This window comes from Trifolium pratense, linkage group LG1, assembly GCF_020283565.1.
Source record: "Trifolium pratense cultivar HEN17-A07 linkage group LG1, ARS_RC_1.1, whole genome shotgun sequence".
Lineage (NCBI taxonomy): Eukaryota > Viridiplantae > Streptophyta > Magnoliopsida > Fabales > Fabaceae > Trifolium > Trifolium pratense.
In genome coordinates this window covers 41,934,529-41,949,299 of record NC_060059.1, presented here as the reverse complement: position 1 = coordinate 41,949,299, position 14,771 = coordinate 41,934,529, and the positions used below count along the sequence as shown (strand labels likewise).

Genomic DNA, 14,771 nt, shown 5'->3' with positions numbered 1-14,771 from the left:
CTCTAAGGAGCCTAAAGAGAAAACATATATTCTTCCTCTCTCTTGGTTGTCCATTTCCCTTGAAATAATTGCTCGGGGTTAGCTAATTTCCTTTCTTTATCCTGTCGTAAACTTCAATGACATGACAAATTATCATGTTAGGACTTTAGGACTTTTAAATTTAAATACGGAGTACATGATAAAAATATTAATTAATTATTTTTATTTTAAAAATAATTATTTATTTTTATTAATAATGTACTTTATATACTAGTCTTGGCTGTCTTGGCACAAAGAGATTACAAAATTGACTATTCAATGGCACAAAGAATGGAAATAATTAGGAGAAGAGGGACTGACAATGAAAATGAATGGGAAGCGTTTACAAAAAGGGACTATTAAAAATGTTTTAAAAATATAGGTAAATGCATACTTTCATGTTTAAAAAATATAGGTGAATGTTTACTTTCATATTATATAAGCATTTACGTTTGATCATTAATATAATATGAAAATAATTAACAATAAAATAAACAAAAATTTAATTGTGATTCATGTTAATTAGAAGATTACAGTTCGATCCCCATAATTACGATCGAGAGATGACTGAAATTACTTGATGTCAAAACTGACTCTCAAATCAGATTGAATGGTCCAATGGATTGAATATTGATGATGAAAACTAAAAATAAATTAATATTTATAATGAAAATGGCACCTTAAATAGGGCACTACTGGTTTATAAATTTTTATAATTTTATAACTTAATTACGACTTTGGTCCTTTTTATTTTTACAAGAAACAAAACACAAAAATTTCAAGACAGTGAAACACATTATAAATAAGTATTTTTATTTAATACTCTTCTAAATAAAAACCCTTATTTAATTACTTATGAGTTATAACTCCACTAATTTACTTACTTTTAATATTCTCTCTTATAATAAATAAGAACATAAGTGAAATTAAATATTTAATACAGTTTAAAATTGATCAAAGTTTCTTATAAAAATGACCAAAAAAAAATATTATCACTTTTGTTTCTTATAAAAAAAACGGAGTTCTAAACTTAGTTACTATTAATTTAGTCTCTAACATATTTTGTAAAAACTAATATAAATAAAATTTGACAGAGCAAAAGATATTTTTGAAATATAAAATCAAGAACCATTTAAAAACAATCCTACAAATTAGTGCTTAATTTGATAATTTATATATAACTTATCTATTTTCTCATTATATATAGCCGCATCAAGGAAACCAAAAAAACGAACAAGAGAAAATGGCAACACTTTCTTGCAACGTTTCAGTGCGATCAGAGAGATCAAGCTTCCTCCCACCATTTTTTCCATCTTCTTCTTCTTCTTCTTCTTCTTCTTCTTCTTTATCTCAAATTTTCTGCCATCGTGCTTATTTCCCTCACACTTCAAAAGCTTCATATTTTCCCCTCAAAATATCGTGCCGTGCCACTTCCATTGAATCAGCTTCTGTTGTGGGTAAAACCTTCCATATCTTCAAATAACTTTATCTTAAAACGTTGTTTTATTAATTGAAACCATATTTGAACTGAAAATGAGGACCAATTAAGCTACATAATCATACCATAGATGCATGTTATCATAACCACGTAGTAGCATTTTTGTTGTTTATTTATTTTAATTTTTGTGTTAAGTAGTTTAGCGCGGCTAGACTGATCACACACATTAGGAGGTGTAGAAAGTGAAAAAAATTGTGTAGAAAAAGTTAAATATTGAACATAACAGAGTCATCAAAAATCTCTTCTAAAAAGTGATGTATCTTAGCCAATGAAAACGTATATTTAAAGACCGGAGTAGTAATTCAACTATTTTCTTTGATAGTTTGATATTAATTTAATATCTATAGGTAAAACAATTATAAATAAGTGATTGGATTATTCACCAAAAAAAAATAATAAGTGATTGGATTCAAGTGACTAATAAACTCCTATTAAAAATGAATTGTTTGAGATAACTCGTTTGAATCTTAACAAATACCTAAATAGCAATTACTAATATATGCTCTCTTTTTTTTGACAGAATACTAGTATATGCTCTTAGTAAGTATAAATTATAATATAATGGAAAAAAGTTACTTCAAAATGAACAAATTTTTGGGACAAAATAACAAGCTCTTATAACCCAAGTTAAGAAAAAAAAATGCTGGTTTGAAAAGGGGTGAGAAATTTGTTTGACGATGTTTGATTTCCTTTGTAGGATCATCATGGAAGGTGAATTTGTCTTCTGACTTATATTCTTACTTTTTCCTTGATCCTCTGCAGAAAAAACCAAGGTGAAGGATTTTCTTCATATAAATGATTTTGACAGGGACACTATAAAGAAGATCTTGAATAGAGCCATTGAGGTGAAAGAATTAATAAAATCAGGGGACAAGACATTTCAACCATTTAAAGGGAAAACATTGGCAATGGTATTTGCAAAGCCATCATTGAGAACACATGTATCATTTGAGACTGGCTTTTCATTGTTGGGTGGACATGCTGTTTATTTAGCACCTGAGGATATCCAAATGGGATCGAGGGAGGAGACTCGCGATGTTGCTCGCATCTTGTCTCGTTTTACTGACATTGTTATGGCTCGTGTTTTTACTCATGAGGTATGCTAACATTTCTAATAAAATCACACATGATTCTAAAAATAAACGTCCAAACAAGAAAGAAACTTGTGTTTTCATCCAATAATATACATTCGGACGGCACAAAAAATGTTTTTTCTGTGGGAAAGGTTTCTTCCTAGTGTTATATAGATTATCTTTTTGTCATTAAACAAGTATTTACAAGTATTGTTAGATGTTGTTTTACCTTGTTTTATTGCAGGACATACTTACTCTTTCAAAGTATGCAACTGTACCAGTCGTCAATGGACTGACAGATTACAATCACCCCTGCCAGATAATGGCTGATGCCATTACTGTAATTGAGCATCTTAGTCGGATTGAAGGCACCAAGGTCAGGTTATGTTGCTTTGTTTTTATAGTTTCATTTTTCTTCACAATCTTGATTGCGTTCATTGCTTAAGAAAAATATAAATGTATATACATCAGATTGCGTATGTTGGAGATGGAAACAATGTTGTCCATTCATGGCTGGAGCTGGCAAGCTTATTTCCTATTCACTTCACCTGTGCAACTCCAAAGGGCTTTGAACCAGATGCAAAAACAGTTGAGAAGGCGTGCCAAGCTGGAATCAGCAAGATTGTGATAACTAATGATCCCAAAGAGGCAGTCAAAGGAGCTGATATTGTTTATACAGATGTCTGGGCAAGTATGGGGCAAAAGGAAGAGGCTCAAAAGCGTCGTTTGATGTTCAAAGGATTTCAGGTACACTACATAATGTGATATTTCATCCAGAAAATATAAGTTTTTCAGGGTTTAGTGTCTACGTGAAATAATAACCTGTTCTGCAGGTGGACCAGAGTCTCATGGATTTAGCTGGCTCAAATGCATTATTCATGCATTGCTTGCCAGCAGAAAAAGGAGTGGAGGTGACCGAGGAAGTTATTGAAGGTCCAAAGTCAATTATATTCGCGCAAGCTGAAAATCGATTACATGCACAGAATGCTATAATGCTTCATGTGCTTGGCGAGTAACTAGTAAGCATGGTGAGAGATAATCATCTTGCCCGAATAAAATAAAACTGGTTTTACGTCCAGAGTTGGCACTTTGAGATGATGAGTCTATATAGCATCCAATGAAGAAATGTCAAGTTGTATGTAATTGCAAGTTTAGTTTCGGTTCTCTGTTATCTATATGTTTCCTCTGTGGGTACTATTATCATTGTTATCAATTGGAATCGTCTGTCAAACATGTTATTTATGGGATCATGTATTTGACTTGTATTGTATCATTTAGAGTTCTAAAAAAAAGCTGTGAATTGGACCAATCAAGCAGACATACCTAAGAAGAAATTGACTAAGTTGCCTCTATATATTACTACTTTTTACACTATTCACATCTCTATCTTTTCAGCCTAGAGGATGTTAAGTTACTTTGTCAGTTAGCTATCTTCTAGGTTATTTATTCTTCGATTAAAGACTTATTTTAAGTAGAGAGTAACTTCTTTTTTATGGGGAAAAGATTGTAGAACATAAATAACAATGAGCTTTATATATATATTGAAAGTTTTCACCTGTAGGCCATCTAAATTTGCCTACTACATTCGAATATGATCTTACTTTTCATTGAATTATTCACTTGAAAGAATTGTGACCTCCGAGCGCATGATCATCAGAAAACTATCATGCATTGTTCACCTTTCTTCCATGTTGAATCTGTTCCAAGCTTCCTGAAGACAATCAAAATAATCAGAAAATCAGAAATCTGAAACTTCCCCTGTACTTTTTTAAACTGTCACTTCCAAACACAAGGATGCTATGTTAGTAACGCCAATCCCAAACTCAACATATATTATTCTGTATAAGTTTAAAGAAAAAAAGTTTTAGGGAACCAATGTGATTGTAGCTTGAAATCAGCAAATTAATAGTATAACTCGTTAAGGACAATGTAATAAATTTTTTCATTTTCGGAGAAAGAATGGTCAATGGAGTAAATATGAAGAACTAATTTTCATGTTTATTGATGGATAATGGATGAAAACCAAACCTTTAGAAGATCGAAAACCTTCTCACAAGTGTACTTTTGCTGAACGCTGGCCCCTCGCTGCTGCAGCTTGTCAGGATGCACACAAAGAGTAGCTTTACGATAAGCTTTCTTTACAGCAGGTGCGGTTACTATTTCTGTTAAAGTAATTGGTTGCCAGCCGCTATCGGGTCCAAGGATCTGAGAAATTTTAATTTTATCAAGAAAATTTCCAAAGCAAAAATGGATCTACTGAGAAATGCTATTGACAAAAATGGATCTACTGAGAAACGGCAAGGTAGTAGTAACAAAGTAATCGTGTTTTAAAATTTAAAGCAACCCAACATTAGGTGTATTTAATGAAAGTGACTTCATCTTCCCAATACCTTCAAATACGTGATACTGATTCTTATCAATTCATTCATGTGTCTTATTTTAATATTTCAATCAAAACAAAGTATATAAATCAGTTGAAGGTAAAACGAACACTTCCTCTATATCAACCTAGTTCTTACTCCCCATGTAATCTTCCCCTTTGAGTCACAAATTACTACAAGGTTTTTTAATTTCTTGTTTACTCCAGTGAAGTTTACAAGGAAAGGTTCAATAACAGTAAGGAAAAAATGCATGGCTGGTTGCAATATATCAAGAAATAACAATCTAAAGCATTCATCAGAGGTTATATTCTAAAAGGAGGTATATTTAGTATGTTGATTCATACATATTGTAATGTCGAAAGCAATGCTCTCAAGTTTCCTGCCTTCCCACTAGACCACCTTTTAACATCAGCATCGAGAGCTTCAGCTACCCTCTGCAGGAACAAATATTGTGTAAAACAAAATGATAAGCGAGTAAAATGCAAATACAATAGAAAATTACATTTCTCTCCTCTTGCTCTTTCTGCACAAGCCGATCACGCATACTCTTTTCTGCAAGAGCCTTTGCCTGCATAATGTACAGAACGATCATTGCAAGAACCATTTGACATATAAACCAATATGTACAAGTACAAAACTCGTGCGCAAAACAAGTAACCATACCACACGTTCCCCTATTCTCTGATGCCTCTCAGACCTAGCTTTACATCTCTGAGCAGAGTCGGCATTAGCTCCATCAAAGACCTCGGTAGAACCGCGAACTTCAGAGAATGCAATTTGTACAAAATCAATAAATAATCAATGAAATAAGAAAAAGATAAGGAACATTTCAGGTAAAGCTGAACGTTTTAACTTCACATACCTCCATGGCTGAAAGACTTTGAATGTTGCTTTGTTCCATTACTTCTTGAAGCACCGTGTTTCTCTGCAACAGACTTGTCAGATTTAGTTTTTGCATCAGAAGCAGCCTTCTCAGACAGTGCCCTCTCCAGGGCACGTGTTCTTGCCTCTGCAGTTGCTCTCTCCACAGCAGCACGTTCAGATTTAATTTTTGCTTCTATAGCAGCCTTCTCAGCCGGTGTTTTCTCAGTTGCTTGACTAGTGGCTTTTAGCCGTTCTCGTCCATTCAAAATGTTCTTTTGACGTGCTTCAGCTGCAACTCTCTCCAAAGCTGCCCTTTCTCTTGCATCAGCAAATGCCCTTTCACGAGCTTCACGAATAGCTCTTTCTACAGCTAATTTCTCCTTTTCTCTTTCTCTATCTTTTGCTTCATCAATTTTTTTTAGGAGTTCCTTATCCACCTCTACCTTTTGTGACTTATCATTGGCTTTCTTCTCTTCCATTGCTTTGGATGCTTGATGACTCTCCTCTATATTTCTGTGAATTGATTTAACCTCCTCTTCTTCGATAGGGCTTTGTTTCCATTCAGACATACTAGGCATCTGGGATGCTTCTATATCATGTTCATTGTCGAATAACATTTCCTCACTAGAGGAGTTAGATCTATTCTCATTGATCTCTTCATCTGACACAAATCTAGCCTCCTTCACATCCTTACATATGTCTATAGACTCGGGAATTGTTTCTTCAACAAGCATAACCAAATGAGAATCAGATTCTGCCTTTTCCAAACACTGATCTTGATTTTGTCTAACCTTCATGTCAGTTTCACCAATATTTGTAGAATCATCTTCAGTGATAACTGTTTCAAATGTATTTTTCATTTGATACACTGTTTCACCGAATACAGGGACACCTTGATCAAAGGAAGAAGTCTGGCCTGCATGTTTCTCGCAGAAATCATTAGTCTCTTGAACAGATTCTGGCTCTTCGTATTTCTCTTGATGTTGTATAGAAGCATTACTTGCTACTATTATATCATCCTGCAGATCACATGAATAAAACTCTGGAGTTACTTCAAGAGTTTCATTGACTGTATTAGAAACCTGAATTTTGCTCAACTTCTCAGTTTCAACCGGCTCATAGCTAGAACTGGGTTCTGTGTCGATGCCAGATTCTTCTTCTCTTATCTCTTCATAAATTGGATCAGTTTGAGTCTCTATAACTTCTTCTAGCACCTTGTTATCTTCCCTTTCCATCTCATTTTCTTCCATCAGATGCGTGGCTCCCTCGAGTTCATTTTCACGAGGATGGGCATCTTGAAGCCTCACATGTCCATCTAAATCACAAGCCTTTGTATTTCTTTCATAAATCTCTTCATCATCGTGAATATGGTCAACAATATCTTCCATGATTTCCTGCACATAGATATCACTAAATGTACTATCAGTGGCTTCTTGAGAATAGGAATGTTTTATCTCTTGATTTACATCCAAAAAACCAGATGTATCCCTTCTTTTTTTATCCTCTAAACACCCCGAGTTATATATTTCTTTGTCCGTGCTTATTAGTTCTGAACGATCAGGACTGCACGGTCCCTCACTGTCTGTTGGCTCCAGAGACTCTGTCAATTCACATTCTTCCAGCCCATCGACCACTTCAACATCACTTTCTTTTTGCTCTTGAGAAATGTGTTTCTCACCTTTTCCCAGTTCCTGAATAGCTCTCAATATTTTTTGGCATTCTTCCGGATCAATGGACCATTTAGCCTTCTTACCATCTTCTGGCTTATAGCCAATATTTTCTTTATTTCCTGTCATTGACGGTTTCCCGCCGAGGTTAATTACATGGCCATTTGGTTCATTAAACGGTGTAACCTTGTTCTCAACTTCTTTAATCTTCAATCTTTTGTCTGTATCTCCACTGTCAAGTGTCTCCCGAATCAGTATTGTTTCACCAACAACTTCTTGACACCTATGCTTAGTTTCGTGGACATGTTCTCCACTAGAACCCTCTTCGTTATCTGCACAGACTTCTTTATAGTTCTCCCGTTCCAAATATTCCTTAACCATTTCTACTGAATGATCAAATTCTTCTGGTTTTTCAGAAGCATTCCTATCATATGGGACATTCTTAGCATTTCCTGCCTCTTTAAGCTCGAGATCTTTTCCTTTCTGATCTGCTTCTTTCAGTTCAACATCTTCCTTATGTTCTGCTCGAGACAATTTCAATTTATTCTGTGCTTCGTTGGCAGTACACGTTTCTTTAACCCCAATATCTGATCTTACTTTCTCTGTTCTCATTGGCATCAAAGCATCCATTTCTCCAAATGTTTGCCTTGTATTAATCTCTTTAACTTTCATTGTTCTGTATGCAAGTTTAGCTTCCTTTTTTTCTTTGACTTTCAAGTCAATACTAGACTTCTGTTTGACACGATCAGGATAGCCTTCTTTCTTTCTTCTCATTGATTCTTTTGCAACCTTAATTCTTACTTGAGCCTCTTCTATTGCCTTCCTTAAAGCAGCTACAGAAGCTGCTGCAGCTGAATTTGAGTCAACCGTATCCTCTAAGTATGTTGGCGAATCGGCACCAGCAGGACTTTCATATCTGCCACTTTTAGATGTTTGGCAGTTGGTTGCCATTGATCTCGAAGCATCGAAGTTATTAATATTATTATCCTCCAAATTAGCTGTCACAGTCTGTGAAGAAGGAGCTTTGACTTCATGAATTCCATCACTTCCATAGCTAGTCTCGCACGCATCATAAAACAGGTCAATAGAGTCAGACTCGGGTCTATTTATATCTTTCCCTCCATTGTTGGAAGACTGTTTCTTGGCATTATTAGGTGAAGGATCGACAGATGATTTAGCATAGCTCCCACCTTCTTTTATCCCCTCATCACAATGACTACCAGAAGAAGTATCATGTGCTACTGCTACTGGTATGGACTTTTTAGTGCCGTTCATCTTCACTGAATTGACTTCTTCAATTAAACGAGTGTAAGCAGGAACAGCATGAAGTTGAGCAATATGCGTTGTCCCATTTTCTCCATTTTCATTTCCTTGGCTAACTTTATGATATGACATATTGATCCTTTTGGCACCATTAAATGAAGGTGCTACCGCCGGAATTTCCTTTGAAGAATTAGTATGATCTTCCCGGAAAGTTTGTTCTCCACTTTTGACTTTGTTCCTATAGAATAACACATGTCAAGAACACCATTAAGTTTAATGTCTGTATTTTAAGCAGCTAACAAGCTACAACCACTCAGTGTGCTAATAATGCAACAAAATCGGTTGGTACACATGTAAAATAAAGTAGAAGTAGATTTTCAAATACGAAGAGCCAGAATCTGTTCAATTCTCCATCTTTCCCGGAAGACCAGTTTATGAATCTACTTAACATTTCACAATCTCACACCCATACCCCTTTTGGAGAGCTTTTGCTTAGTGCATGTTTGGATTATCAATGAATTTAGCAGAATCACAGAAAGCTGCCGTGATTTTGCAAAAGCTACTTCGCCCTGATTTCTATAATTCACCGTGATACCAAACACGTAGCTAATTTTGTATAAAAAGTATACAATTACAACAGTAGATTCTCAATGATTCCAATTTAATTTTATAAACAAAAAAGTGAAAAAGATAATAAAGCATCACTAATTACTAATTTGTTATGAACTTTAATGTCCACATACTTGCACTGTAGCACAACGCAAATAAAATAAAGAGCAAAATAAAAAATGCAGTTAACTTCTCATAGAAGAAAAATCACCGACAAAGCGGGTCAGAAGGAAAAGGCGTCAAAATCTAAGAACAAACATTCTCCAATCAAATCTAGATTTCAAGTAAAACACCAAAAAACAATTCAAAATCCAAAATAAATTCAACAAAACCCTAAAATACAAAAAAAAATTGTGTCAACGAGTTAACTCACCGTTTCGCTGCTCCGTTTCTGAAACTACTTTTCTCTTTAGGCTTCTTAACAACCACCTCCTCAAACGGCACAGCAGCGTCTAGATTCTCGAAACCGCCGAAGACATTCGAGTAATCGAGCTTCGAGTGACGAACATCTTCCGTCATTACTCTCCTCTCTTTGAGCTCCGGAAGTTCGAGAATCGGAATCGAAGAAGAAGAAGCTCCGGAGCTACCGAAAATCTCGTTGTAATCATCGAGTTGAGAGAAATTTGGAGTTCTTAGCTTGATAGGAGCAGCGAAAACGCCGTCGTAAGCAGATCTTCCGGAAACACTGTAGTTGTTAGATAGTTTCTTCGTTAACGTCGCTGTGGTGGCTCCGAACTCCATAACGACGGCGACGGTGACGGAGAGAGATTCTCGTCTTTGTTTTTCTTCGTTCGTGTTTTTTGTTTTGTAACTCCGCGAAAGTACGAATTGATTTTGGAGAGTAAGAAACAGCACGAAACGTGTGATTCGGTGAAGAAAGAGAGTGAAAGTGACTTTTCCAACGGAATGAATGAGAGGGAAACAAAAATATCGCGGTATTAACCGTTCAGAAAAGAAAAAAAAAAAATAACGCTATGAAGAATGAATGCGTGTGAGTTTGTGGTAACCGGCGATTCTGGTTTTTTATTAGTAGCCGTTGGTGGCTTTCGAGAGGTGTGGTTACCGGAAGGAGCACCGGTGACCGGATGAGTCGGTATTTCTCAATTTAGTATTCAGACAAAAACAAATACCTAAATTAGGGCTTTGGCTAACATGCACAAGTGCACCATATGGTGCACGGTGCACAAGTTATCGTTTTCATTATATCGAATACGAATTTTATAAAATCTACCATTTGATTGAAAGTTTATATCATATAGATCATCCATAATTTTTTTGAAAAAATTGAAAATCATTTGATATGTTATTGAGACTCGTCAAAATTAACGGTTTATAAATTTTTATTAAATATCATTAATCTTTATGAGTCTCAATAACATATCAAATAATTTTAAATTTTTTTAAATTTTTTTACGAATGATCTATATGATATAAACTTTCAATCCAACGGTGAATTTTGGAAAATTCGTATTCGATATAATGAAAACGCTAACTTATGCACTGTGCACCATATAATGCACTTGTGCATGTTAGAACTTGCCCCTAAATTAGTAATGATATTTTTTATATGGAACAATATTTTAATTTTTAACTATTACTACTATAATATAAGAACTAATTGTCTGTGACGCATAATTCAATTGTCAATATTAAATAACTTCAAAAAAAATTGTCAATATAAAATTGCTAAGCTAGACATATTTATTTGAGTTTAAATATAGACCTTAAAGATAATATTTTTTGTGATAAAATATTTAAAAATATGTTATGCTAAACAGTGTTCCGGACACTCGTTAAGCATACTAAAAATTAAAATAAAAGACACAATTAATGCTTGAAAGATATTTAGCTTTTTTACATTTTATTGTATATGCATTGAATGTACAAGTTTCAAGATATTTTTTTTTTATTTATATGTTTAACTAGTGTCACGTGGCACTGTTTACATTTTATTGTATATGCATTGAATGCACAAGTTTCAAGATAAAATTTCTTTATTTATATGTATTAAACGAACACACTTTATGTGTAGGAAAATAGAAAATCGAGATTTAAATCTCAATTCCAATAACATTTTTAAGTATTTACCAACTGATTTACATTTATGAAGCTATAGAGAATCTCTTTAATGGATGATTTATAAATGTCTTTTGAATTTTTAAGGTCTACACTTACATAAATATTTTTGTGTTCAAAAAGTAATAGGTAATCTTTAGAGCCAAAAGGAATAAAGAGGGAATAGTTTATTTTACTCTTTGTTGTCGCTTAATGAAAAGTACGATATTATAACGTCATTATTAGGGATAGTTTTGGTATGACAGTGTAGGCATGAAAGGGGGTGGGGGTGGCTTTAAAAATGTTATAGTTTGTCTGGTTTATTGTGTTGATCATGCCTACAGCTGTCTATTGCTTACTCATTGGTCATCCCCACTCACTACATGTTCATACTTTTACTCGTTTCTTTTGTTGGCTTCTTCTTACCTGGATTATTTCAAATCAAATGGACAATTAGATTTTTTTTTACTAAATGACAAATACAATTAAATTCGTATATACAATTTTAAGATTTTAGGTTTAAGTCGAATAAAAATGTTAAATCTAAGGGTATTGCTAACTAGTGCCTCGGGGCACTTGCTAACTAGTGTCCCGGGGCACTAGTTAAGGAAATAAAAGAAAAGTTATGCATTGAAAAAAATCAAAATTTAGACTTTTCATGTGTTGACTACACAATACTCAAGATAAACTTTCTATATTTGAATTCTTAACTAGTGTTCCTTAGACACTATTTAGCATTTGATTAAATTTAATAATATGAACAGGATTGTTTTAGTGGTATTGGCATAAAAACCGGATAGAAGAAGAACCACACAAAGACGCGTATGATTCCCAAGGTCCCTAAAGTTAGGGGTGAACAAAAAAACCCAAAAATCAATCCAAACCGGCAAACTAAATCCAGCCGAACCAAAAAAACAGAACCATAACTAATGGTTTTAAAACTGAACTGAAACAGTTCGGTTAATGATTATCAGTTTGGTTCGGTTTAATTTAATGGTTCAATTATTTTTAGTAAAAAATTAGTTATGGTTTGGTTTAAAATCATAAAACCGAACCACTTTAACAATTCAGTTCGGTTCAGTTCAGTTGCTATAAATTTTGAAAACTATTTGGTTCAGTTCGGTTTTCTTCCAAAACCGAACCATGTCCACCCCTACCTAGAGTATATGCTTCTCTCAATGTATAGGTTTGACTTCCCCCGGTGCACATTTCAGTGGGTTGCTCCATACAGAGTAAAAAACTCTGACTTTAATATATTGGATTAGTCGGGCTTAGGGTTCAATACCGAGTTTAAAAAAATAATAATATTGACATTAATAATTTCAGTATCAATTAAAGAAGTTTTATAATTATTACTACCTTTGAACATTTTGATGTAAATTTGTGTGTGAAAATAACACAAATCATTGTAGAATGCACTATTGTGTGCTGGATGGTTACAGAGGGTGTTCGAGAGGAGCGACCACACACGTCATTAAAATTTTAGGGACATCAATTTTTATTTTTATTTTTACTCAGGGGCGTCTCCGGGTTTTAGGAGGCCCTGTGCAAAATATAAAAGTGGCCCCTTAACATAAAAATTTAATTTTTTTTTTTATAAAAAAACTGTCATTTAAATTGCGTATAATATAAAAAAAATCATTTTTATTTTTGTAAACATATAGATTATCAATATTAAACCAATTGCATCAAATCAAATGGGATAAGAAATACAAAATAATTATCTTTGTATATAACGTCAAAAAGGAACCTCATAATCTAAGTTTAAATTTTATGGAAAGATTAAAATGGACTAAAACTATATTTACGAGTATAGATAATCAATCTATTAATACTCATATGATATTATATGAACATTAACAATATATAACTTTTTTTTTGAAGAAGCTAAATTATCCCACCCAAATTGGCGCCAGAGAGAATCGAACCTCAGACCTTAAGAGGAGCACACTCCGAGGTCCCAAGCCAATACCAATGCACCAACCCAAGTGGGTTGTTAACAATATATAACTTTTAGTTTAGGGCCTAAAAATTAATCTATTAATAAATATATGATATTTTATAGGTATAAATAATATATAAGTAATATTATAGTACCTCAAAATTTTGAGCTGAGGCCCTCAAAATTTTGAGGCCCGATGCCGTCGCACACCTTGCACATGTGTGCAAGCCGCCCCTGATTTTACTTAGTGTGTATGTATGTTTGTGCACTTAAATTTTAGGGACACTAACTTTCATGTTTTTTGGTGATACACACGCGAGTGCACGCGCATACGCACACAGTAAGTTAAAAAAATGGTGCCATAAAATTTTGGTGTCTTGTACAGTCGCTTGTACAGTCGCTCCTCTAGAACTCCCTCCAAACCCCTTCTGTCTTTCAAGGTTTAAGGTTCAATGTTCCCTAGTACCAATTTCGGCGAATTACTAGCAAAAAAAAAATACTCTGACTTTAACACCTCAAATTAGTAAATCCTATGACCGGATAACAAGTTTTCAATTATTACTACCTTCCAACATTTTGATGTAAATTTGTGTGAGAATAACACAAACCATTGTGGAATGCACTGTTGTGTGAGGAAGGGCAATTAGAAGTAGAAGTAGACCTCAAGCAGGCAATTATCAGGAAAACGTGTGATGGACCATTCTATATTTTGCCAATTATCAGGAAGAGGAAGGACCATTTTTATTTTTTTTCCTGTTCTTTTGGTACTAATCAGATGGACCATTCTATATTTTGCCATTTGGATTATTCGCTTTTGGTAAAAGAGGCGAGATCTAATTATGAATTTATGATCCCCTTTTCTTCCTTTAGACCTTTACCATTCACGTTGGTATTCCCATTCTTTCACTTACAGGATATAGGAGTATTTTTGAAAAGGATGAACTAAAGAATCTTGTAAATATCTTATTTAATTTTCAATGCACAATTGTCATCTAAATACCACTTTAATTTATCATGCATATATAAAAAAGTAAGGAACTGTATACATTTTTTATCCGTATGAATAAAATTATAAAAAATTTTATCTCTATAAATATCTTGAATTTTTTTTTTTAGTTTTTTTTATAAAAATTTCATCATTTTTTCGTCTCATCTTTTAATTAATTTTTGTGAACTTTCAAATTTTAGAATGATTTTTTAATTGTATCTTTATAATACTATAATAATCTCTTAAAAAAAAACTAGTATGAAACGGGTTGGGCTAGGTTAGCCCACGTGCATTTTAAAACCATTTTTGTTGTTTTTTTTTCCTAGACATTAGGTGAAATTGAAAAAATGGACCTTGTATAATGGAGGAGAAGTTTAAACTCACAAGTAAATCCAATCTATTTTTTTTTTTCT

General features: G+C 33.7%; 2 protein-coding genes across 2 annotated transcripts; one reads left to right on the top strand and one right to left on the bottom strand.

Annotated features, from left to right (window-relative positions):
* The first annotated feature begins 1,261 nt into the window (after positions 1-1,261).
* LOC123886563 (ornithine carbamoyltransferase, chloroplastic-like) lies at positions 1,262-4,019 on the top strand. The gene is made up of 5 exons (XM_045935869.1): positions 1,262-1,475; positions 2,279-2,613; positions 2,834-2,965; positions 3,061-3,336; positions 3,423-4,019. The coding sequence occupies exons 1-5, from the start codon at positions 1,262-1,264 to the stop codon at positions 3,603-3,605; spliced, it is 1,140 nt and encodes a 379-aa protein (XP_045791825.1). The 3' UTR covers positions 3,606-4,019.
* Positions 4,020-4,096: 77 nt separating this feature from the next.
* LOC123886555 (auxilin-like protein 1) lies at positions 4,097-10,501 on the bottom strand. The gene is made up of 7 exons (XM_045935863.1): positions 9,747-10,501; positions 5,833-9,002; positions 5,634-5,731; positions 5,473-5,538; positions 5,315-5,404; positions 4,618-4,794; positions 4,097-4,300 (listed from the first exon to the last, which is right to left on the bottom strand). The coding sequence occupies exons 1-7, from the start codon at positions 10,112-10,114 to the stop codon at positions 4,265-4,267; spliced, it is 4,005 nt and encodes a 1,334-aa protein (XP_045791819.1). The 5' UTR covers positions 10,115-10,501; the 3' UTR covers positions 4,097-4,264.
* Positions 10,502-14,771: the final 4,270 nt, after the last annotated feature.